A 25,048-nucleotide genomic window follows, 5' to 3' on the forward strand; every position below is an offset into this window, starting at 1 on the left:
TTATCTTGGCTGGGATGTTGTATCTCCTGCTGGCCTGCAATGGGTGACAGCTCAGGAAAATCCAAATGTTTAGCAGTGTCTGTCCCTTCAAGTCTTTGCTGAATCACATCAGAGGCTGTAACACCACCAGAATCGTGGTAGGAGAACAATGTGTTATTGTTGATATTCTTTTGGATAAGACACAAACCCAGAATCTTAACCACAGAATATTAAATCACCTCTTTTGGCATGAATAGATAGGTTTACTAAGCCCTAATCCAGTTCTAATTTACTTTATTATCTTTTGTGTCTCTAAACTCTTCCTGTAGTTTTGATTAGATTTGATCCTGTTTTCTTCTTTACTTTGGAATATAAATGATGAGAACAAACTATGCTGTACTGATATTTGAACAGGTTCTTATTTGCAGGACCATTTTCTTTGTATCGGGAAGGGAAAATGGAATCAAATATACCATGCACGAAGTTTCTCAGTATTTGATCAGGATATTATATCAAATCCAGTGTAATTACTGATTATGTCATTACAATTAAATAGTATTCCACATGCATGAGATATAAAATATAGACTGTCATCTGTACAGGGTGATTGAGATTAAGATGCTCTAGCAGAGACTTTTTATGTTGGAGCACTTCCTGCTAGCCCACATAATATTTGAAATCTTACACATCTGAAAATAACCAAAGTGCTGAAAGAAGTGAGAAGTTCTCTGTGCCTGTTTTAAGATTACCCAATTAAATGCCACCAAAAAACAAACAAAGAAAAAAACCCCAAACAAAAAGGAGATAATATGGCAAATTTAAGATTTTTTTTTGTGTGTACTGTGTGCTGTATTCCAAGCTCTGATCCTGCCAAAAATGATTCCTTGAAATTATAAGAAAATTTAAGTGTGGTGTTAATAAAATTGCTTCAGTGTTTGATCCCTGATTGGTGTTCTGTTTAGATGGTTTAAAAGAGAAGCATGGAATTTGCATGAATGATTGAATGAAATCAAGATGAAGGAATGTAACTGATGCTGCCCAGGTATTTTCTCTGCCTACTATACGGCATGAAATACAGCTCATTGAAATCAAAGGAAAGGTGTTAATTTGATAATGGCCCAAACCTACTGCTCATTTAAAAGTAATTTATAAAGCTTTACTTGACCTATGACTGAAAATGGGATTTCTCATTTTGCAAAGCTCAAAAAAAAAGCTTAAAATGGCAAATAAACTTTATTTTTCATTTTCAAGTTGGAAAAACTGCTGCTGTCTGCACCTCTCTTTCAGCAGGGCTTGTTGTGTTCATAATTTCTTATATTAAAAATCCCACTGTATCTGGGGAAAGTGCTCCTTCAGTAATGCTTGTAGGTCATCCATGGGATAATAGTGGTGTTGCCACAGACTGGCATTTCCCCCTCTAATCTCTAACTAAAAGAGATATGGAGAGCAGCAAGGTGTAAGAAAGGAAGTGGAAAAGAGGTGATACCAGAGAACGTTTCCTCCTCATCTTTGTCTCCTTCACCTTCCCGATTTTCATCCTGCTGTTGCGTCATCTCCTAATGATCTCCAGTTGATTCACCTCTCATCCGCATTCCTCTCGGCTGATCCATTCCCTCCTGAAGGAGGGTGTGATGGTGGCCAGCCACCCCGGGCTCAAACAAGAGGGTCTTTTTTGTATGTGGATTACAACTGCATGCTGAATGATTTAGGTTTATTGCTTTCTTCTCCTATGCTCAAGAGTCTCCCAGCAAGTGGAGACAGTAGGACCACCACATTCTTTTCTGGCTTCACAAGAGAGAGGTTTTACCAAGGTCTGTTGCTTCTTCCCTGCAGTCCTGCAGCCAGTATCCGCCCTGCTCAGAGCTGCAGCACCTTGGTGCAAGTTGGATCCTTCATAGAGAGGGCTGTGGGCTGTACATCAATTTGGGGACAAATTTGGCAGGCCAAACCCACAATCATGAAGGGGCATCCATGCTTTTCTTCTGCAGGTGCAGCACTGGGAGGGTGGGGGTTAAATGACAGGGTGCACCCAGAGCAAGATGAAGTGTTCAGCAGCAGTCCTGTCCTACCAATACTGGCTCTTCCAGTCTTCCCTGGAGGCATACAGGCTCTTCCAGTCTTGGCTGGGGGCCATGGTGGGCTAAGCGGTGGGTTGGGGGAATAGTCCTGAGGCTGCTCCTCTGGGGTTCTGGCCGCAGCCACTGATAGCTGCCTCTCGAGCCTGCCTCCCTTCTGTCGTGGGAAATAGCTCTCCTTTGTCCTGCTCTGTCACATTAGAGCTCACCGGAGCAGTGTAAATTCAGCAACTGCTACAAAAGTTTTAAAAATAAATGCAAACTAAATTAAGATCTCAAGGGGGGGAAAAAAACCAAACAGGAAAAATATAAAAATTTTGCATGTAAAGTATTTTTTAAAAAAATCTGAAAATCCGACTTTCATTCGCATTAATTTACGTTTTTGCACTTCATGACATCAGTTGCACAGAAAACCCAGGATCTCAGAGCTTGAAAATGAGTAGAAATAAAACAGGGAAATATTTTTCTTCTCCTCTTACAGTTTTTCAAATCATGTATTTTTTTGATTATAAATAGCTAAATCAACAAACTTTACTGACCAGCAATGTTAAGCACACTTTTGTTGTTGACTTTCAGAACTATTTAAACTCCTGAGTGCTAAAAATTAGAATTCCCTTTGGGAAAGCTTGTAGCTTTCAGTGGACTCTGTTGGAGTCCCCAATAAGTAGTTAATAGGTAGACTGTGGTGACTCCAGCAAAACAACATAATAAATTCCATCTGCTTTTCTGATTAATCACCCTTATTGTTGAAAGTCAGGGACACCATGAATTTGCACAGTAAGCATATATTTTGAAAAGGAGGATAACAGTTTGTTACCTTAGTTGCAGTCAATTAGTCTGACTCCTTTCTTTTCACCTCTGAGAGAAAACCTGAGACCAGCCACCCCCCTGCTCAGTAGTTGATCTCTACTCCTCAGGCACCCTGTGCTCCAGGGGCAAGGACAACAAATATCCTGATTTTTTAAATTTTACCAGTTTTGCTTGTTCTTTTCAGAAACAGAGTAGTTAAAAGGGCTGAATAGAATGTTCTGTTTGGGACTTCAGTTTTCCAAGTTAAAATATGTAAGTGAGGGAAAGGTTTCATTCAGTTTTGGCATCACTTTGTTAAGTCAGTTTAAGCCAAGAAAGATTGTTATTCCACACTGTTTGCTGATAGTAGAAAGTTTACATATCAAACTGCCTTTTTTTTTCCTTGAGGAAAGAAAAAATCTTATGAATTTAAGGGAAAGATCTCTTATTTGCTTTGCAGAAGAGATTGTTCTGTTAACAACTCATCAAGAAAGAAAAAGAAAAAAGATAAACAGGATTAACTGTTTACTTTAAGTGAGCAGAAGTAGGGTGTTTTTCCGAAGAAGAACACAATGTACTGTTGTATCTGGTTTCCAGAGTGGTGTTTATCATAATTCCTCCTGCAGTGGTTGGTAGAGTGCTGGGAAGGCTCTCCGCCCACTCACAGCTCGATCCCTTTCCCTCTCCCATTGAGGCCTCCGGCCAGGACTGCGAGATGGAGAGGGCTGTCCTGTGTGATCTTTACTGCCTGACATGAGCTGACATTGACTGAGAATAAAATAACAGGGGCTGTTTCCTAGAACTCTCAGTGGACTGCTGAGAACTGCTACCATAACTCTTGTAAACACACGGCGTGCACACACAAACACGCTCCCTCTCCCTCATTTGGAAACACACCTAGGACAGGCAGCCACTAACACGGAGTGAAGGAAAACAGCATGAGTGAAAAACACAACAAGCGGGCCCTGCGAGAAAGTGGAAAATCGCCTTTCTGCTGGGGAAGCAGCCCCGGCAGGATTGCACTTCTGCTTTTCTTCTTGGCTCTTTGCTCTGCCCTTGATTTTTGATGAATGTTATACTTTTCTGCTAGTTCAGTGGGATGATGTGGCACTGACACAGCAGAGTGTTTTTTTGAATACAGCCACAGCTGTGTAAGAAATCCTGTGGGGTTGCTACATTTCATTTACCTTTCACATGCCATAGAAAGTGCATGAGCAGGGCTATACTACCAAGAATGCAATTTAGGATGATCTGTGCCTGCTGAAATGGGCAGGGGTTTTTTTAATACTCACTGCATGTTGATTTTTTGTTTTTAAAATAAATTTTTCCAGGATCCCAGTCATGGTTCTCTGTGGTTCAGAAATAAATCTGGTGAGTCCACAAACAATACAGTCTTGAAAGATAAGGGACCCCAGTCCAGCTGCTACAGTGTTCTTGCTTCATTCCAGATGCTGTAAAGCCCTCACTGTGGGTTTTGCAGGGCAAGTTGAGAGTTCTCTAAGTCCTGTAGTGTGAAAGAAATGAGTCGATACTGCAAGGAAGCCCTTTCTCTCTGGATATACACATACATATAAATAGCCTCCTCCCCTAACTCAAATGGGATCTAGCACACATAATAGGCTTTGTGGACCAGCCCTCCCAGATACAATCGTGTTATTCAGCTATTGCTTTCAGATCACCCTTTGAAGACAGGACTTTTATTCTGATTTTTACGTATAAGGAACTGAGGCGTGGAGGAAACATAGCGCAGTGAGGATGATGTGAAACACTGCCAGAACCAGCAACTGAACGCTGATTTTCTTGGAAAGGAGGGTGCTGAGCACCTTGCAAGAAAAGATCTTTTTGGCAGCACCCCACTAACTGTTGGAATTCTTGGATGCCAAAACAATAATTACAAAGTCTTGAGATTAAAAAAATAAACAAAGAACCCCTCCTCAGATTCATAGATAAGTACGTGAAATGACTGGGTGGTAATTACATGTTATATTTGGAACATAATTTTTCTATTGGACATCATCCATAAGAAAGACTTGCAGTTTTCAACTGAGCCTGTAAATTTTTTAAATACACATTTTTTCTCTGGATTAGTAAATAATGACATGCAGGAAAATAATATTTGCTCTGATTTGTATACTGAAATAACCAAGGGATTGTGATGGGATTCCATGCTGAAGTAATGGCACACTGAGGAACCTGAGGAGTGTGTGCATCATTATTTTTCTTACCAACTACAATTAACAGCACAGTGAGTGAAACAGGCTGGGGTGATCTGATGTGCTTGCTTTTTTGTTACCACTCAAAACTAGTTTTATGGAATGGGTCTTAGCAGAAGGACCATAAATTATGTCCCATGCAGCATTGAGATACACAGGGGATCTGGAGGGAGGAAGGCCTTACTGCTCCGTTGTGGCCTAGCCTTTATACAAACTTTTAGGCAATACTTAGGAAGTTATTTTTTGTTAACTCTCTGTGTCTTCCAAACCAGCTATCACTATAAAAATTGACTTACCTGGCATAGTTACTTTGGATTTAAGCTATGAGTGTAGAACAACTTCAGTGTTCATTTTTGAATCTGACATAAGTGAAGCTATCCACGATACTGGAAATATTTTTCAAATGCAACTCTGTAACAGTTTGCAATTACAGCTTAGGCTCCATATTGTGTTTGAGTGGATGTCAGGAATGTCTTTTTATGGTTTTGAATGTTTTGTTTACTTTTAGAGAAATTCCAAGTACAAATAAAACACACATCAACAGTTTCATTCAAAAGTGCACTTAGAGACAGCATCAGATGGGGAGTTTAAAAAGTTCATTTGGTGTCACGTGAAAACTTCATAGAAGAAATGGGTTTTGCAGAAATAATTGTCACATGTGAAGCCGTGGTTGCTGTGGCAAGTACAAAAAGCTGGCTTTCGTGCTACACCAATTCCTGACAAGTTGTATGGAGCTCCCACCAGGCAGGTGGTGTTCCATGTTTTGAGTGGGAATGGTTGCAGTGCTGTGCAGCCCTGTTCTCTACACCCGCATTGTGCATTTAAAAGGTTGCTCTGCTGACATGCTTGGCTCGTGCAGGTCTCTTCCTACGCACAAAAGCTGTTTCCCACAGAAGTGCTGCTTCTTCAGGCCACAGGCAGAAAATAGTAGGTGGAAGGATTAACATGAATGAAGAAATGGAAAAAGCAATCAGCAGACAGGGAATCATGAAAGACCTTGTGGAAGTGGTATTTGATTTTCCAGTTTGTATTGAACTACGTGATGATTCAAGGAAGTGAATAAAAATAAGCAACAGTTATTTTATAACCACTCTCACTCCATTTTTTAAGATATGTATAAAAATGGTAATGAAAAGCAGGGAAAATCCAAAATGAGTGACTTGGTATAGTTACTGTAGTGAGTTTCTTGCAAGTATGTTACAGAAATCCTCTGTAAGGAGATATCTGCAAAAATAAAAGTTTCCTTTCCTGAGACCAGAGCGGCCTCTGCTACATATTTTCTATTTGAGATGCTGAGATAAGACTAGGTCATTTCCCTGGTGATACTCCTATCACATGAGCAGTTTCCACTAATACTTCTGCCAGGTCCAGCGCTCCAGAATTGCCTTCTTCTTTCTTTCCTTCTGGGCCCTTCCATGGTTGCCAAATAAAAACATACATGATCGCAAACTGTACTTTTCAGTAATTTTAAACCTACAGTTTTCAAAGCAAATTATCACTGTTTTGTTCATCTCAGTGCTTCAAACCAGAGCACCAGGCTGGGTGCTAGAAACGTCTGTACTTGGACCAGGATTCTTCTTCCAGCTTGACATTCCCCTTATAAACTGGAAACAGCAGTGCTTGTGTTTTCCTGTGTACCTGTGTGCCTCTGCAACCTGTGCAGAGAAGGAGGTAGTTACCATCATCATTAATTTGTATTCGTAGCATTCAATCCATAGCTGTGTTCTGTAGAGCCTCACTCACTATTTATTGACAGCAAATGGTATGGATTTTAAGCAGAAAACTCTCAATCTTGTGTCTCCCCAAAGAAGGGTACAGTGGGTACCTTCTTTTCAAAAGGGAGCATGAAGGAATGTATGACCTGGTGAATATGGTGCTTTTAATAAAGAAATCCTGCTAGTGTTGCAAGGGGGAAGATGGACAGTTGTCCCTGTGCCCTGAGCTTTGATTTTTCAGTTACTATATGGGTATAGTGAATGCAAGGAGTTCATAAGATAGGGATAAATTAAATCCGAGTAGGGTGGTGTCCTGCAGGTTACAATTTGAATCTGAGCCATATTAGCAGGAGTTAATCAGCTCCACCTTGAGACTTGACCAGACAAGTTGCTGGATTGGAGCTGTGTAGGTAGTGTTGTGCCTCTGGTGATGAAAGGAGAGGGGGTTTTGTTTGTGTGTGTTTATGTACGTGTGCTTTATGCCTCTGCTAGGACCGCACCTCACAGAGATAAGAAGTCCTCCTGACAAACAAAGCAGCAGCAGCTGTCTCATGGATGGTTAAGATAAAGAATGAGCAAATATCAGAGCTAATACAAGTCAATTAGTTTTCAGGCATTTTCCCATTCCCTCGTTTTTCTCCCTTCCAAAGAAAGAGCAACTAATGAGGTCTGTGCAGAGTGCTGCAAAGGTGGGGGTGTTTGCCTGGCTGTCCTTCTCATGCTGTACTGCACAGCTTAGCTGTGCATGGAGAAGAGCTGCCCTGGGCCACACAGTTGTCCTCCGACCCAAGGCTAAAACAATTACTTGTTGGTTAAGATCTGCTCATGACAAATTTCTGCTGTTTGTTTTCACAAGACTCAGTAAAGGCAGTGTCTGTGTAATCAGTCTGTTCTGGCCTCCCTGTGCGCTCATCTCTGCAGGCAGATCTTCCTTTTCTTATTCTTTGCTGCTAGCTGCTGAGGAGGCTGGAGGTGACCAAAAATGGAGAAGGTTTTCATTGCCCTTACCTCTCCAGAAAGTCAGCTGCTTGATAAAAGGCAGCAATATGGAGAGAGATGATTTTTCATGCATAAAAACATATTAGTAAAAGAAGGACTTACCCTTTACCCATGAAGAGTGACTAACTGGGAGAAGGGTATGGCATTAATCCTGTAATCCTCTCCAGATTTCTACTGGGAGGCATTTTGTCCTAAAGATCAGCACCATCATAGAAATAATGCAGAGTAATCAGTCTCATCTTCCTCCAGCCCCCAACCTTGCTTCTGGCTATTAGCAAATTAACAAAATCTTCCCAAGCTTTTGCATGAGACTTACTGTGTCATTACATAAAAAAAAAAAAAAGCCAAACTCTGCCTCACTTCTTATCATTCCCTATCTTTGCCCCCTTTGTTGTTACCAATGCATCATGCTTCACCTTTCCCTTAGTCTGTATCTCCTATATTTGCTCCTCTACTGGCTTTCCTGCTACCCCTCTCTCCAGGAGTGAATTCTCTGCTGTTTTACTTGAGAGATTTCAGTTTCCAACCCCGTCTTTTAAGTTGAGGTCTTACACAGGGTTACATCCTGTTGTCCCAAAAATAAAGATGGCCCTTATTTCCTCCCTGCACAAGCACCACTGATTGAATTGGAGATGTTGCCTGTCTTTTTTTAACAGTTCAGTACTATGCATGCTGACAAGGCATTGGTAAAGGTATGTTTAACCTGATTAACCTATACAAATCCACATTTTATGAAAAAAAAGTATTTTCTATAGAATAGAAAATCTATAGATGTGCATAAAACACAAATGCTGAATTCCTGGGGGGAGATACTCATTTTGGCTTTGCAGCTTGTCTCATAATTTTGATGTGGGTTTTCATCGTGGTAGTGAGGTTCAAAGGGGGAAAAAAAGTAATGGGACAAGCTGTTGGCTTTAATCACAGTTAGACTGCCAGCTAAAAATTAATTTGTGAGAACATTTGCTGTAATGTGAGAGCAACACTGCAACATGGGAAAATAATCCAAATGCACTGCTCTTGGAATAAAGTGAAATCAAGGGGAAAAGAGTTCTGGTAAAGAAGTTAAGGTCGTGAATCAATAGGCTGTGAATGCAGCTGAACTACTGTCAGTGATGCTGACAGCATGTACAAAATCCTTAAGAACAGAACCAGTCCCAAAGAACAGGAGGGTAGTTCTCCAAGTGCATTGCTGAGTCTGTTGTGGGATACAGCTGACGTCATGATAGTCATTAAGTGGAAAAATAAGTAGTCCCTCAAACACTTACAGTATTTCAAGGTTTTGTCATCATTCATTTATACTGTTTTAAGGGCGTGGTAAAGCAGGGATAATGTGTTTGTGAACTTGTCTTCATGGTGTTGATCTGGGATATTTCTCTCTTAGTCTGAAATCGGGCATCTGAAGGTTATTCATTAAATTCTGACTTCCAAGTGAGGCAATACATACATTTCATTTTAAATGCATGTTGTAGAGAAACTGTGACTACCTTTTGGACACTTAGAGCAAGTGCAGTAAATATAGTGTCTGTCTGCTCTTGTGTATGAACCTGGCAGAGCAAAGGTACTTGGAATCTGATGCAATAGGTTCTGCTGCTCTGTGGTCCTTCGTGATGCCAATCATCATGAACGTATTCCCAGTGTGAATGGGAACATTAATGATGGAAGCCTCAAATTACACAGTTCTTCTCTGCATTGAGCATGGTCAGAAGATGACCATTCTCCCATCATATGACCTGAGATGGCTGTATGTGCTGCATACACTGGGCAGCTGGAGTGGGAGCTTCAAGGAAAATACATCCTTGCCTAGAACAGTACTCCATGCAAGTAGGAGTTTACTTCTACAGAGTTAATTTTCAAGGAACTCAGATGCTGCTGCTGCTGCTGATTTGGCTACAGTATTTTTTGGTCAGATTAGTTTCCTGTCCTAGCCATTTATGTGCCACCACAAAGGAATGGAAATCTGTGGCCAGGGATGCAGGGAGTTGAGATTCCCATGTCTGACAGAAACCATCTCTTAGCTTGACTTAAAAGGACTTGGAAAATGCTCTTTTAGTGACTGATGTCTTCAGCACCAACCAAGCTAGTTTTATTTGGGCAATTAACATGTCCCAGAGGACTTAATATAACCCTGGTGCCAGCTAGTCTGAGACTTACTTGTGTTCAGTTATGTCTCACTAGAGATATGAGAAATTCCAGTGATCAGTTAAGAGACTGCTGAACTGATCTGATGTGAGACACAAATTCAGTTGGCCCTTCTTGCTCCAAGATACGGAGGCCTAATTTTTCACCATTAACAGTCAACGTTTTGTTAACAGAGGCAAAACTGTTTGCTTTGTTGTTCCGGTTCCCCTCAATCTGGTTTTCAGAAATGTCCAGAGAATATGAGCTCTGGTTTTCCAAACATAACAATATCACAGGGAGTGTCAGTCAAATCAGTTGAAACTCAAGGGGGTTCTTAACTGATTCTGAAGTCCTAACATGGAAAGCAGCAGGGAAACGTAGTTTTTCTGATTTATTTTGGGGTTTTTTTCTGATGATGATTCAGTTTGTATGGGACCTTTGTAGCTAGAGGTATGGGGAAAATATCGAGTCCTATCCCTTGCTGCTCTTAAAAACCAGCACCAGAATCTGAAAAATGAGGACTCTTAGCTGGTCCTTGCACAATTGCTGCTGTCAGAAAGCCTTTGGGGCTGTATCTTACATCAAATGCAGCCTTCTTGAGGGTCTAAGCCAAAGTTGGACAGTTCATCATGAACAAGGAAAGTGTGATTAGTGCTCTTCCATGTGCCTATTTTTCCATGTGAAGAAAATACATTAATTTCTTCAGTGTAGGAGTTCATTTAATTTAAAATGTGTTTTATAAAGATGTAGTGACTGCAGTTGAATGCTTTCAGTGTGCATGCACATTATAGGATGTGCTCCAAAAGCAGTTGGAGTTGACTTGCTAGGAACAATGGTGCTGCTCTGGGGAGGGTAGTTTTGGCATGTACCTTTGAAATGAACTGAATTCTGCTGCCTAGTGCACCCCTGAGTTTTATTTGGAAACAAAGATGTGTGTGCTACCCTCAAAGGTAATTTTTGTTTCCCTTTGAAAAGTTTCCATGCTTAACTGTCTCTTTCTGAGGCAATTAAAACCAATCTTGTAGACAGGGGCCTCCTTCCTCCAGCCCTGCATGACTCATGCTATCGTGGCTGCTCATCTCAGGTGCAGAATCTTGTGAAATGCATTTATGACTATGTAAATGTATGACATCCACTGATTTTGCCTTATCTGTTATGACAGTACTATCTTCTCAGAATGCCATCAAGTTGGTTAAGCAATACTTCCCAGCCCTACAGCCCCTACTTCCATAGATTTTAATCAATTTGTTTGTTTAGCAGGTTCTTTAATTACCTTCTTAAAATAGTTCCTCTGGGCTTCATACCCAATACTGAATATACCAATCTTCAGTTTTGTGTTGTTTTGCTTGGGGTTTTTCTTCTTCAAAGAAAAAAAATGATGTTTCACTCTTTTTTGCATCCTGAGGACTCTTTTAAAAAAAAAAATTCAGAAAATGTAATGCTTGCTTTGCCAATCTCGGTGATTATTACCTGTGAAATATGTTGCTTTGCTTACTTCTAAGCAGAATTTTTGTATTTATAAACACACACATATTTATGTTTCTGTTGTTGTTCTTTCTTCACTGTAGAATTCACCTCAAGTAAGGCAAAAACTCAACTTTCTTCCTTTTTAAGTACACAAACCACAGTGCCTAGCAGTTAATTAATCTAATCCCCAGTGCAAGCCCTGTCCTCTTTGTTTCAGTCATGCTTCTCTACTTCTTGGCCCTATTATGTCCTGAAAATGTACGTGAGAAAACCTTTAATGATGTTGGGTTTGTTTATTGATACGTTACTTGATAGGAGTTCTGCAGATACTGCAGAGGATAAGCCCTGTCCTGAAGTTTGTAATATCGTTCTCAGAACCTTGCTCACTGGTTTGGTACGAGCAGATGCCAGTGAGTAATGGAGGAATGTTTTGCAGGTTATGCCTCCTTGTCCAGGATGCCTATGGCATGTTCAGTGAAGTGTGGCTGCAGTCCCTGAGTTCCACAGATGACATTGAGCTGTACTGCAGGAGATGGGAAGGAAAATCCTGCTCCTTAGCTGGAATGAAAATTTTGCAGAGAACTACAAGAGGAAGGTGAGAACAATTAATGGAAGAATGTATTGCTTGCTGTGGCAGGCAAAGGTGATCTGCCTTTTTATTTATATGTGTGACCAACATTCTTTGGGACAACTGAACCTGGCTTTGTTCAATCAAATGTCCTCATTGCCACTTTTGGGCCATCCAGCTGTGCTTGAGCCAACCATTCTCCAAAATGAGCATAAATAAGCTAATGCACAAATATGTACTTAGCAGAGTAAGGAATTACTGTGTGCAATATTTCATAAAATGTGGGTGTCTTCTTCTTCTTCAGTAGATTCAGAGACTTAAAAACATTAGTTCACCTCCCTTTCATTGCAGAACTTCTTACTGCACTAAGTTCTTCTACAGTGCTGCCCAGTATGGCTTGAAGTTTCAAGCACAAACTTCCCTTTAGTATATGAGAGCCTAATTCTGTTAAGTCTATATGGTTTTAGAACCACAGTTTAAGTTTCTTAAAAAAAAAAGTCTTGCAAATCTCAAAGCCATTCTCATTTTGGAATAAGAATGTCAACAGCTTTATAGAAAAATTCCCCCAGGTAAGTAACAAAGTGACTTATGGTACATCTCAGATTTTGCTTACTCTGTGATTCCTCTTACGTTCCTCAAAAAAAATATCTTTAGTCAAGAAAAAACCTTAAATACGTTGATTATCGTACAGAGTATCGTTCTAAGGAAAGTGATACAATGTTCTCATGGGGACCTATATAAATACAATTAGATTGGTTCAGTTCTCAACATAATTTATTCGTACAAGCATCCGATCTAGATAAGCTTTGCTATTAGAATGGCTATGGTATTTCTGCTGACACTTTTTTTCCTGTTGAAAAATGCTGTTTCATCAAAACCAGAATGTTTCATGGAAACATTATCTATTTTGGAGACAGCTTTGTTGGGAAGATTATTTTCAGGTCCAGAGGGAGTGAATATTCTTTCTCTCATTCTCATTTCATGAAAACTTTGAGAAAGTCTCATTTTTGTTTCATATTGGAACAAAAACAAATTTCAAAGCCTTGAAATGTTTAGCAAAATGGAATTGTTGTTTTCCAGCCAGCCCTATTCAGTATGCTTTTCTTTTTATGTACTTGCAGTGTTAATTTTCAGAGCCTTTGGATTTCAAGCCTACTTGCATTTTTATGGATCTTTAATAACAAACACGTCTTTTTATTTAATTATTTTGTTGGCTTTTTATTTTCAAGTTACATTTTTTCCAAACAAATTAAATAATGGCTTTGGAATTCTGGATACAAATGAAGTTTTACAACTGGCTGCTGGTGCTTCCAGTACTCTGCCTAACTAATAAGAGACAGACTTTTTCTAATGTAAATTCTGTTTCAAAGCAGCAGTTACTTACTTCTGGCTATTCTGAGGACAGTTAGAAGACACACTGCTGAAAATGCTGGTGGCTCAGCTGGAGCTGTGCTGGTGGTAACCCTGCTAGGGAACATTAAAAGAAAATGGGTATAATGTAGCTTCGGGGACAGTGCAGTGGTTAAAACGTGATTTCATTGTACAAGATGGGTGGGTGGGGGAATTGTTCAGGGATTTATTTTTTTCTTAATTGTTTTAGCCTAAGTTCTGCTTTATAACTTTTTATTACTTCTAAGTGTTTGGGACACATTCTAGGTGTGATGGAAACCACAGTAAAGCCATAGCTGAAATGAATATGAGGCAGTACTTACTCACAGAGAGTGTAATTAAGCTGTAGAACTCATTGCCACTGGATAAATGGATTTCCAGAGCCAGTGGTGTATCCAAGCACATGATGGGATATGCCTGTGAGTGCCCAACCTTGGCTTGCAGCACATGAGTGAGTAAGAACTATGTGGTCTGCCCTGCAAGAAAGACTGCTGCCTTTTTGTTTGGTTTTTTTTTGAGAACACCAATTACTTTTTGGAAGGAGATGGCTTTTGAACTGTTTGTTTCCTGGAGTCTGACAGTGGCTTTTAAGTGGATAAAAGGGAAGAAAATGTAGGAAATACGAGGGAAAAGTAATGACTTTTTTTTTGTATGTGCCTTTGAAGCACATGATCTGGAGAGAGCCAGGAATGGCTAATAAGATCCCGTATGTTCAAGTTGTCCCACAGTCACATGGATTGTAATCAGAGACAGAGTGCTTCCTCAGTCCCTCTGTGCGACAGAGGAGATTTGCTAATAGATACAAGAGGTTCTCAAGCATTTTGCATCAATGGACCACTGTTATTGTTCAGAAAATTTTCCAGGCCATCATCCATCCTCACCATCAAATATTTAATTTAAAGTGCTATTTGACATCACTCCTGTAAATGCAATTTTAAAATCACTGTTGTGAGCTGAAGTTTCATTTCAAGGGCTAAAAACCTATAAGCCTGTAATAAGGGGTATTCTACACACAGGGGAAAACCTGGCTGGACACGTTGCTTGATCTTTGGAATGGACCTGTACTGTTAAGGAGTGCTAAAGAAACTAAACACATTTCTTCTCTGATAAGAAAACACTTGTGTTCCAAGAGAAAAGCGGGATAAGAACTTACACAACCACGTCCTGTCTTGACAAAGATCAGCTCTGTGAAAAGTTGGAATTATAGTAACCTTACATTGAGAGAAACACTTGCAATGTTGAATATTGGTTTTCAGTATGCTTTGACAAGTAGTAGGGTCTTGTATAGGTTGTTTGAAGGTCTTTTACTGATTTAGGTGGTTTTCAGAGCCAGGCCCATACCCCACATAAAGCATACTCCCCTAAACTCCCCTGCAAGAAGTCCTTCCTTCCCTTTGCAGTCCAGTAAAGGAAGTTGTGTTTCCCTTTGCAGTCCAGTTTCTGGCAATCCTGTAAGACAGAAGGACCGGGCTGAGTCATGGCAGAGTTGCCATGGCTTGTTCAGTGCCTGATTTCCAGCAGTTCTTCTACTCTGTTCGTGAGGCTGTTGGATAAAGTAGGAAGCAGTACTGTGGCAACTGACTGAACTTGTGTGCTTCAGTATCTGCTTCCTGACAGCTTTTCTCTTCATCCTCTCATTCATACTTGTCTCTTAGCCTTTCCTACAACTATTCCCTGGACTGCGTGCTTAGTATCAGCAAAAAAGAAGAAAAAAGGTGCAGTGGTTTAAAGGGAGAAGACTAAAAAATATTAATTGAAGGCTGCTGGTGATGTTGGCTCCTTAGAGGCTCATGTTCTCACCCTCACCCTCCCACTGCCTCATGTGTCAGTCTTAAATTCAGCCCCTTGAGGAAGAGGAAGTGAGATTTTGGGGGTGTGCTGCTAGAGGCAGGAAAAAAATCCATATGCAGCACATGCAACCCTCCTGTTTTAATAGGTCCCAGGCATGTTTCAGGTATGTCAGGTATAACCAGGAACTAAATGAATGCAATTAGGTGCAGGGACTGAGCACTCACTAAAATGCCTCAGGAGTAAATAACCTATAAATTGTCATGGTTCCTGCTTCCTACCAGAAATCAATTTCAATGAGCTGAGAAAATCTTTGTAGTTAGATACCTGTCTTTATCAACAAAAAATACTGATTTTATTTTTTTCAGCCCTACCTGGAGTTCCACACAGAACAACAGTTTGGATTTTGACAATTTGTGTCTTTTCACCTGATTTTCCAATCATTGAGTTGCTTTACTGCTGAGTATAGCAGATGTACCTGCTTCTTCTCTTTATGCTTTCTTATATGTTAGAAATATGAAGAGTTTCTCTGCAGCAGAACAGAAAGATGACAGCAATTTAAAAATGGAGGGGGGAGGAAGAACACAGGGTGTCAGTGCAAATTTTGTCCCTAAATTGAAAAAAATGGTTAATAAGCTTCAAAAGAAGAGGCAACTGCTGCATGGAGAGTGCTAAAATCCACCCTTGTGTTGGATAGGCTAAAACACTTTGAAGGATACATCAACTCCTAAGCTTTGGCTTTTGAGCCAACATTTAATTCATGGCAGTCTGTATTATCTGTTGCATTTTCCTCTGCAGTAAACAGACTCTGAATATTGAGTTCATCAACCAGTGTTATGTTTTTCTGAGGAATTTCTGCATTTTCAAATAAAGTTGGCTTCTGTTGTTTGTCATTTTAAGCTTTCAAATGTTAGGCACTGAAATGTGAAATCTCCCTGTATGTTTGTAGTGGTCACTACTGTGCTTGAGGGTTTTCATTCTTTTCTATTTTTTTCCCTTTTTATTTGAGTCACATACTTCTCTGAGCTCAATTTCTCTCCTTTTTTCGCCTTTTCTCTGTATACTTTCTCTTCATTTTGCTGTGTCCTCAGAAGAGAGGACCTCTGCTAACTGCTGCATGAGTACGTGTTTCAACTGCTAGACATAGACAGGAAATGTAATAGTAAGAACTCTCCGCAGAGCAAGGAGGTCATAACTTCCTTCCTTTGGTTTTCCCTCCTCCAAAAAGACTGCCATCTAAAAGATCCACCCCACGTCTCTGGGTTTCGAGGTCTTGAAATACTTCAGTAATTGCTGTGGTTAAAAGTTGAGTTTCATTTAAAGCATAATTTCAGTAATCACATTGAAGTTTTGAATATTTGCATTATTTTAAAATTAATTTCTATGGCTGCTTTTGTATCAGAAATGAACTCTGTTATTTTCTGAATTTTCTATTCTTTAATAAACATGGACTGCTGCTTGTATCTTAGTGATTCTATCATTAATCTATTTAGTAGGCAGCACTGGAGAATAACATAGGCATATCCATATTGAACCAAAAGTACTTTTTTATTATAATTTCAGTGGTTTAATGTAGTATGTGTAATTTCTAATGTACTGTAGAAAATTGAGTCATTAAAGTATGTAAATCATTCAACAAAATAATTCCATATATCTAAACAAAACTTGTGGGGAGAAAAGGTCAGCAGCCCTTCCTCCCTGTTTGCATTTTGGCAAAGATGCTGGTTTAGTAGGCTCTGATTTTTACTTTGTGATTTTGTTGCTTTTATTACTCAAGTCTAAGAAAATGTGGTGTTGCATAGTTTGTGCGCTGCAAAATCTTAGTAGGTCAGTTGGAGGGAGAGAGAGAGCCTACAGTATCAGCCTTGTGTTTGGATTGCTTGTCCCTTGAAAGTTGAAGCTTATGCAGTCTAGGTGATTATTAAGGAATTCCTTAGTTTTGCACAGGGGGCTAGGAATTGCTTTATTTTTGAGTTTTTAATAATTGAGACTGACACTGCCAAGGAAAACTGTTTCGGTTTAGACAAAATTTTAAGAAGTAGGAGAGGAGGAAGCAGAGAAGTGCCAAGTCCTGAGTCCTCAGAGCAAAGCTGTGGAAGATGTTGGAAGAGAATCCTAGCATCTTTCTGTTCCTTGCTGTAAGCCTTACATAGTGTTCCTTTTTTCCCTGTTTATGTGCCTTCTTTTCTCTGACATTGCTGGTATTTTCTCCCTCCAGTAGTTTTCCCCTGAGCCTGTTGTGATTAAAGTTGAAAAATCCCTCAGACTAATAAGCCATGTGTTAAAAGCTGGATCAGGCATGGCACACACAAAGTTCTTGGAGCAGAACTGTAGCTGAAACTTCATGCTTGTGAGAGAAATAAACAAGATCATCTTATTAAATTATGAAATAAGTTGTCAGGTCAGAATCAGTGAAATGCAGTTTTGAAAAATCAGAGCTTGAAGTTGTCTGGCTTTTGAAACACAGCCTGTAGTATGAAATAAATGGAATTTCCACAGGATCAGAGATGTTCTGATAGTGTAAGTACTGGTTTATCAGTCATGTATTTAGCTTGTTTAACAGTATTACAGCTTTAAAATTCTCTTCCTGCTGTCTGGGTACACAGCAGGCAGTGTGCATTTATGGATACAGTGAAAAGATGTACTGAAGTTTAGCAAAGAAAGTTTAAGTGGAGAGAGATGTCCTTTGAGAACACTGGATAATAAAAATAATTAAGGACATGAAAAAAATTATTTTACATACTATATGGAGATACACACACACATATATAAAAATCTCATTATACATAAGCAAAGCTTGAAGATGTGGGTTTACAGAAGAGAGGCATACCTACCTGTCATAAGTCCATATTTCTGTGGAAATCTTTACTGTAACACTCCACTGGAGTTACTGGTAGTCTTACTGTGTTGGTGTTAAACAGTGGAAACATACATATTTGGGATGGGACAAAATTTGTTTTACCAAACACAAAGTTAAGTCTGGCATGGAAAGTAGACAGCTGAGTCTGTCATTTAGAATCTGATTGGTGATGATTTTTGTCCTTCTGCTATAGATTCAGTCTTTTTTTCAAAGTTACAGAGTACTACAATAGAGCCCTAGTCCCTGAAGTAAAAGAAAAAAGAAAGTTACTCAAAATACTTCACATGTTCATTTTTCTTTTTGATCCTTGAGCCTGTTTCTTCTCTCTCCTTATTCCGCTTTTCCTTTCTTAGAAGTCTGTCCTTCTGTGATCAAAATTACTTATTTTTTTAAGTAACTAGTAATTACACTCACAGAGCAAAATTTTAACATTTTTATTTTGTCTTCTGCATCTAGAGAGGCTCTATATGCACATGGGTGCTAACCATGTCCCTTCACTGTAGCACAGAGCCAGCTGTTCATCTCTTGTCCTGACTCCATAGCTGAAGAAGGCTACACATATTGAATAAACTGCACCCATTGTTCAAATGAGATTGAACTGGAGTTTGAGTGTTACTTGGCCAGTGAAGGGAATTCATTTTATTCTTTCTACGAGGATAATGATTTCCGACAGAGGAGGACACAATGTCTTTGTCATTTCTCCAGTGTCAGTGCCCCCACTTCATTCTCCCTTCTGCTAAGTTGAAGCCCATAAGCGTAAAGAGAGAGTTAACTTTCCTGGAGGTGTGTAAGTGGGTGGAGCAAGAGGGGAACTCCCCACCAGGGACACTGACCGATGGAGTGAGAGCTCCAGGAGAGAACATCCCAGCTCATAGGCAAGGATCACAGCAGGATGTGATTTGGAACTTGCTAATCATTTGGTTTGTCCCTGCCCTTGGCCTGACTGGTGTCAAAGAAATGATGGGGCCAAGATGTTCAGGAAACCTACCCCACACAGCACTGATCCTTTGCCTGCTGGTAAGCAAATTCTGTCATTTAGTAATTAATTAATTGCATTTATTAATTAAGTGCTCCTAGTTCAAGAGTAGATGGCCTTCTCCAAAAGGACACACAGAACAGAAGAAAATGTACCATATGTCTTAGATATTCTGACATGGGGTAACAAGTTAGAAGTGAGCTGAAGAAGAAAGGACAACTTCATATCCTTTGTGAATACTTTAAAATGCATATGGGGGGTCAGTGTAAGGTCTGTGTGAAGATGGGAACTTGCAACAAGCAGCATGGCTTAGTTGCTCTAGGTTGATACATATGCAGTCTCTGTGCACACACACACACTGTTTGTGGTACATTCATATCCGTGCTCCGACCTTGTGCTGGGGTCGTGTGAGGAAGGCCACTTATGTAACTGCTTGAGCTGTACAGGAGGCTTTGCTCTCATTTTGTAGCTCTCCTTTTTCATCTCCCAGTTAGCAAGACCAGTTAGTTCCTCTGGGGATTGGCCTTCCTTGTGTCAGATATCATTCTGTACAATACAAAACAGAAAATTTTGCCCCAGTCAAGCAAGAAGTGATTGATTTGCTGTGAAGTATCTTTAATACCTAAGAAATATTGCTTTGTGTGTTGTAATGTCATCAGTGTTAAAAACCAAAACCAAACAAACAATAAACCCAAACTAAACAAAAAACCTCCAAACACCAAAACTACCCCAGTCTCTTTCCTTTTACCGACTTGGGGATGATGCCATGTATGCCAGGAAGTCCATTTCTGTAAATGAGCAGCATATTTGTGTCTCTAGTCTGTTCATTCATGTGGAGAACACAACTACAGGTAGCAACATCATCTTTTTAGTCTGCCAGCTTGTTACCTGAATTGTGGGCCTCAAGTTTTATTCCCCAGGATCTCCTCTGAGATTTACGGCCATAAAATTTCTTGCAGTGCTGGTCCAAAGGCATCACCGTTAACACTGAATCACAGGCAGGGAAAAAAACATGCTGAGAAGCTCCCTGTAGACACCCAAAGTCTAAGGATCCAGAGAAGGACTAAGGAAATGCAGAAATAAATAAGCTTAAGCAGAAGTGAGCTAAAAGCAGAACTTTAAAAGGAAAGTTTCCATGACCCCTTGAAGAGAAGCAGCATACTGCAACGTGCTTCAGCCCTGTAAACAGGGTATGTGGTTTCCTTCTAAACAGCTGGGTTTAGAAGCTAATATTACTTTTAACAAGTTTTTGACTTCATTTTTTAGAGTTGTTTCAGAAATAGTGGTTTTCTTAATTGGAGGAACGGACAACTTGTTCTTGGAGGCAGTGTGGGGTTAAAATCCAGATTTCTGTGCTTCAACTGCACAGAACAGAGAACTGGGACAAGATAACTCAGAGCTTTAACTCAAAAATGCATGCCTCTTCAAGCTGGTTATCTGTAGCTATTTCCCCTCCCTCGGCTACTCCTGCCTGTCCAGCAAAGATGCTCCACCCAAAAGGCAGCCCCTGAACTGCTGCAAAGTACAGCTTGGTTTGCTAAAGAGTGGTCAACATATTACCTTAATGTGCTGGGCTGTTAATTTTATGTTTGTTTTTTAAATCAAAAGTGTGGAACTTGCAAAATGAGTAAATACAAATCATAACTAAGTGATCAGCAGTGTAGGAAGGAGATAGTTCTCTGCACATGTATTTAGCATAGCAAAATCTTGCCTGTTGTTGCTCTGTATCTGATAATTGCTGACTTTCTGGAAAGCAGTTACAATCAGCTGTCAACAATAACAGAAAACCCAGCAAACACACACACACACAACACCCCCCCCCCCCCCCCCCCCAAAAAAAAAAAATAGAAATTAAAATGTTAGAAGCAAAACTTTTTAATAGTTAAATAGCTAAAAGCTGTTTTTTAAAAGAGGTTGTACTGATATCTGTGTCCTTCCCAAGCTACTATTTACCCCAGTTCCCCTGAATTCTATCGTGTAGCAAGCTGTTTGTAGCAAAGGATTAAACATGTCTTCTTGTTGCTGGATATGATACATCCCTTCTCTCCCTCTCCACCCTGCAGCAGAAACTATGGGGATTCAACTGGACCAAATCAAAACCAGCTTCCACAAAACAAATATGATTTTAAATTGCTTTCATAATCATGCAATGGTTTAGATTTAGATTTCTTAATGAATCTTTTTAATATGATGCGTAACGCTGGAAAACATTTTAAACCTGATTTTATTGGTCTCTTTGAAGGGCATTAGGACTGTTTACTCTGATAGACAGTCTGTGGCCTCCAGTAGTGCCTCTAAAAGTTCCTGGACAAAGTCAAGACTCTGAAATGGTAAGTTTTGTTATTATAGATATGAACTTTTTCACTCACAACTAGTATTTTTGGTGGTGGTATAATCATGTTTACTTCGGGAATCAACACTCTCCTTTTTACCTACCAAGTTTTGTTTTACTCATTCTGACAACCTTCCAGGCTAACCTGAAGCCCTCTGGATCAGCATCCTCTTTCCAAAATGATGCAATTAGCCCCTTATTAATCCTCTAGATCTAGAATGATAAGACGCCGTGACAAATTCTTCCTCTCTTCTCCTTGCAGGAGTAAAGAGGTACTAGGTATCATGGAGCCTGCTGAGAAATCTATATACAAGGAAATCTGTATACAAGGATATTAACTCATTCTTTAAAAGCACTTTTCAGCCTTAGGTTTGAAAGCACTTTTCTGAAGATTATCTTTGAAGACAGTGTGACTGCTGGAATCAGGTCTCTTACTAGTTAGGATGACTTTGACTGATACTTGTTTCATGAGAGGTTAGAAGGATGAACACAAAAGTAATTACTAAAAGTTAATGTTTCTGTGATTTTAGGAGGTGGGAAAGTATCGAAATGGATTTAAAGTACACAAAAGTAATTACTAAAAGTTAATGAATGTTTCTGTGATTTTAGGAGGTGGGAAAGTATCGAAATGGATTTAAAGTATGTTACCATATATTTGCAAGCTAAAATCACATCTGTAATCTTACTTCAATCAGCTTTTACCTTTGGAAAGGAGTTCTGTCGTGTCAAGTCATTTTGGTAATACAAGATCATTTGAGAAGCTTCTGGGTAGCCAAGCTTGGGCTTTCTTGATGTTCTTGTATAGGCTGTTCTTTGGGAAGAAGTGGGTGGTATTAAAATTTGTTTTAGACCAAAGGAGTCAATATGAAAAAAAAAAAAGAGAAAGCTGGAAATAAGTTTCAAAACCAGGGAATATTGAAGGTGGATATTACTAGTTATTTCTAAAGTCCAAGGACCTTTTGTCTAAAATGTAAAGTGTTCTTTGCATTGTCCAGGGGTATATACTGAGGAACAAAAAGCTCAGTTATAAATAAAATCAAGACTGAAACTCAGTGAAATAGCTGTGCTCTTTTTGACTCTCCCTTTCATCTAAATATTTTGGAAGTCTCGGAGGAATGGATGGGTTTGTGCATTAAAATAATGTGGGCAACAGAATGGAAATATCTATGGCTGAGGCAAAGCTCTTAAATGTTTGGTGTTGTTATGACTCCTTCTATGTCTTCTTTTTTTCTTTTTTATTAGCAATGTAAAAATGGAGGAAACTTTCCATAGTCATGTAATTTACACTTCTGTTATGGGTTTGAAATAGTAATTAATTCCACAAAGAATTACAACGTGCATTCTGATGCTCCACGTTTTTGGCTGGGTGGAGTTCTTTCAACTGAGATACACTTTTCTTGATACAAACAGTATAGTTTTATGCACAGTTTTATGGAAGCAGTTTTATACATAGGTACATAAATAATATTGCCAGCATGATGATAATGTTGTTGGGAAGAGATCTGTGGAACTGATTTCTTTTGAGCCTTATGTACATTCAAATACCTACTTTAATGCTGTCAGAGGCAAACAGAGTTTGGGTATCAGCTTCCTTTGCTCTTATTTTTCTTTAAGCAGATTCTTTTTAATGGGTGGGCAACTGTCTTTAATAGATTCATGTTTGTTCTATTAAATTAAATGTTTTATTAACAACAAACATTGCTAAAAGAATATTTTACCATATTTGCAAAAATATTATCTTCCAGCATTGTCTTTTCTTTTCTGAGAAGTCTTTCCAGCTTGGGACCACTCTAAGTGGTGATTGATAAAGTTGTTACGTCATGGTACTTTTTAAGGGGAGAAGAAAAATCTGGCATACCACAAAGAGAGCAGTTCTTGCAGCTCTTGCACTCCTGTTCTTCATTATCTCCTTGTGCTGTCCTGGATTTAATTTGGCAGCTTTAAAAGTTCGGCAGCTGTTTACTATCACAAAAACCCACCCACATGCAAAAGTCCCCAAATCTCAGAAAAGCTATGGATGTTAAAAAAAAAAAGACTAATGGACGCACTCCTACCACGTAATAAAAGTACGCAAAACAGCAAAAAGCACCTTGAAATAGTCACTGTGTTTGTCAAGTGTGCCAAGTTATGAGTTGTTTTTGTGATGAGGATCAATGTCAGATTATGGAAAGAATGATGCACACAAGCTAATTTCACTTACAACTTGTGAATGTTGGTTTATTAACTCATCTTCTACATCAGAGTCCTTGTTGTTAACCATATAATTTGATTTCCCTATCCATCTTAAAATGTAAATTCTTTTGTTCATTTTGCCTATTACTATAAAACTTGACCAGCCAAACTAAAGTGCCTTTTTTATGGTCACATTTCTTTTTCTTATTTTTTAATAGATGACAACTAATCTTCCTCCTCCCAGCTTCTGTTACATTCTTACTGTTCAGTCTGGTGAAATACATGTGGAAGTGGATGAGGAAGAACAGATTTCTAATTTGTACCAGCCACCAGCTGTTCATGGTCTAAAGGAAATTCTTGGGGTAATCTGCTTTACAAATCAGATAACAAATACTTTTTACCACTGGATTTCTGGTATCACAGTTTTCTCATTCCCTGTTTTTGTGCTATTTTCAGATGGATGGTTGTAACAAGCGGTGTAGCTTCTGGGCCCAGGTGCTCTATCGAAGGCTGCAGGTAATCTTTTTACTTAGCAATGAATTCAACATAAAATCAGCATAATATTTATGTGAAGAGCATTCATCTTGTTTAGGGGTAACCCCACTGCCAGGATTATCTTAAAGTGTTGTACAGGCAGAGTTATCACCATGTTTAAAATGCTTGTGGGTGGGTAAAACGAACTGCATCTCCAGTTTCAATGCCATTCAGTCTAGAAAGCTAATTATTCCTGAGTAAATTGCTATCTAACCAGAGATAATACTGCACCCTAGAGAGGAGCTTGCAGGAAGTGAGTTGAGGCGCAATTTATAGCTAAATGCTGTCCTTAGGAACATAGCAAGAAGCTCCCAGTCAGTTGTCTGTTGGGGGATAGAATGGAACAGATGATGGTTATATAAAAATACGGTTTTGCTCTTTTCATGCAAGTGTGTGGGAGATTTTCATTGACTTACATAGAAGACCCTCAGGCAAATTTGGCTTTTATGGTCCAATAAGTAGTAAAAGGGAGGAACTCTTAGGTAAATACATCTGCCATCCATACTATGCCGGAAAGCTTACAATTATGTTTTATTTGTTTCTGAATGATGCTACGATGTTCTTTCAAAATGTTGCTAGCTCCCTTAGTAGTTAAAGGAATTTTTTGTTGCTGATTTATTTATTTTTTCCTGGCGACTGTATCCTTAGTTAAGCCAGCACTGAATTCTAGCAGAGAATAATTTGCAATTGTCCATCAGCTCCACAAGAAACAAAGTGTGAATCAAAGCATATGAACCAAAGACAAAGAAATTCCAGAACGGCCAGAAAAATAGCTGGAGATGCTTCCCACAAGTTTGAGACATAAATTTAATTTAGGTCTTGCCCTTTTGCTTCAAAAGCCAATGAGTTATGATTTAATTTTTAGGCAGGGAGTACTTTTAACTACTGAGATGAGGGGTATCTCTTGTGTTTTCTCCGTGCTAGTTGAGAATGTAACAGAGCATTTGCAAACATGGAATTAGGGCTAGCAGGATGGGATCTTCAGTGTGCCAGCAGAAAGATAGACACGTACATGCATAAACTCCTATTTCCAAAAAAACTCTTCTAGTGAAAAATGAAATAAAATTGCAGACT

At 39.3% G+C, this 25,048-nt stretch overlaps 1 protein-coding gene across 1 annotated transcript in view; it reads left to right on the forward strand.

Annotated features, from left to right (window-relative positions):
- SPIDR (scaffolding protein involved in DNA repair) overlaps positions 1 to 25,048 on the forward strand; it is a 213,139-nt gene that overhangs the window by 173,796 nt on the left and 14,295 nt on the right. The window contains exons 11-14 of the mRNA XM_017727398.1: positions 11,792 to 11,950; positions 21,179 to 21,266; positions 23,659 to 23,802; positions 23,897 to 23,956. Coding sequence (XP_017582887.1) covers positions 11,792 to 11,950; positions 21,179 to 21,266; positions 23,659 to 23,802; positions 23,897 to 23,956 — 451 coding nt within the window. The remainder of the gene's footprint in view (positions 1 to 11,791; positions 11,951 to 21,178; positions 21,267 to 23,658; positions 23,803 to 23,896; positions 23,957 to 25,048) is intronic.

Source organism: Corvus brachyrhynchos, unplaced genomic scaffold, assembly GCF_000691975.1.
Source record: "Corvus brachyrhynchos isolate BGI_N302 unplaced genomic scaffold, ASM69197v1 scaffold60, whole genome shotgun sequence".
In the NCBI taxonomy this organism is placed as follows: domain Eukaryota; kingdom Metazoa; phylum Chordata; class Aves; order Passeriformes; family Corvidae; genus Corvus; species Corvus brachyrhynchos.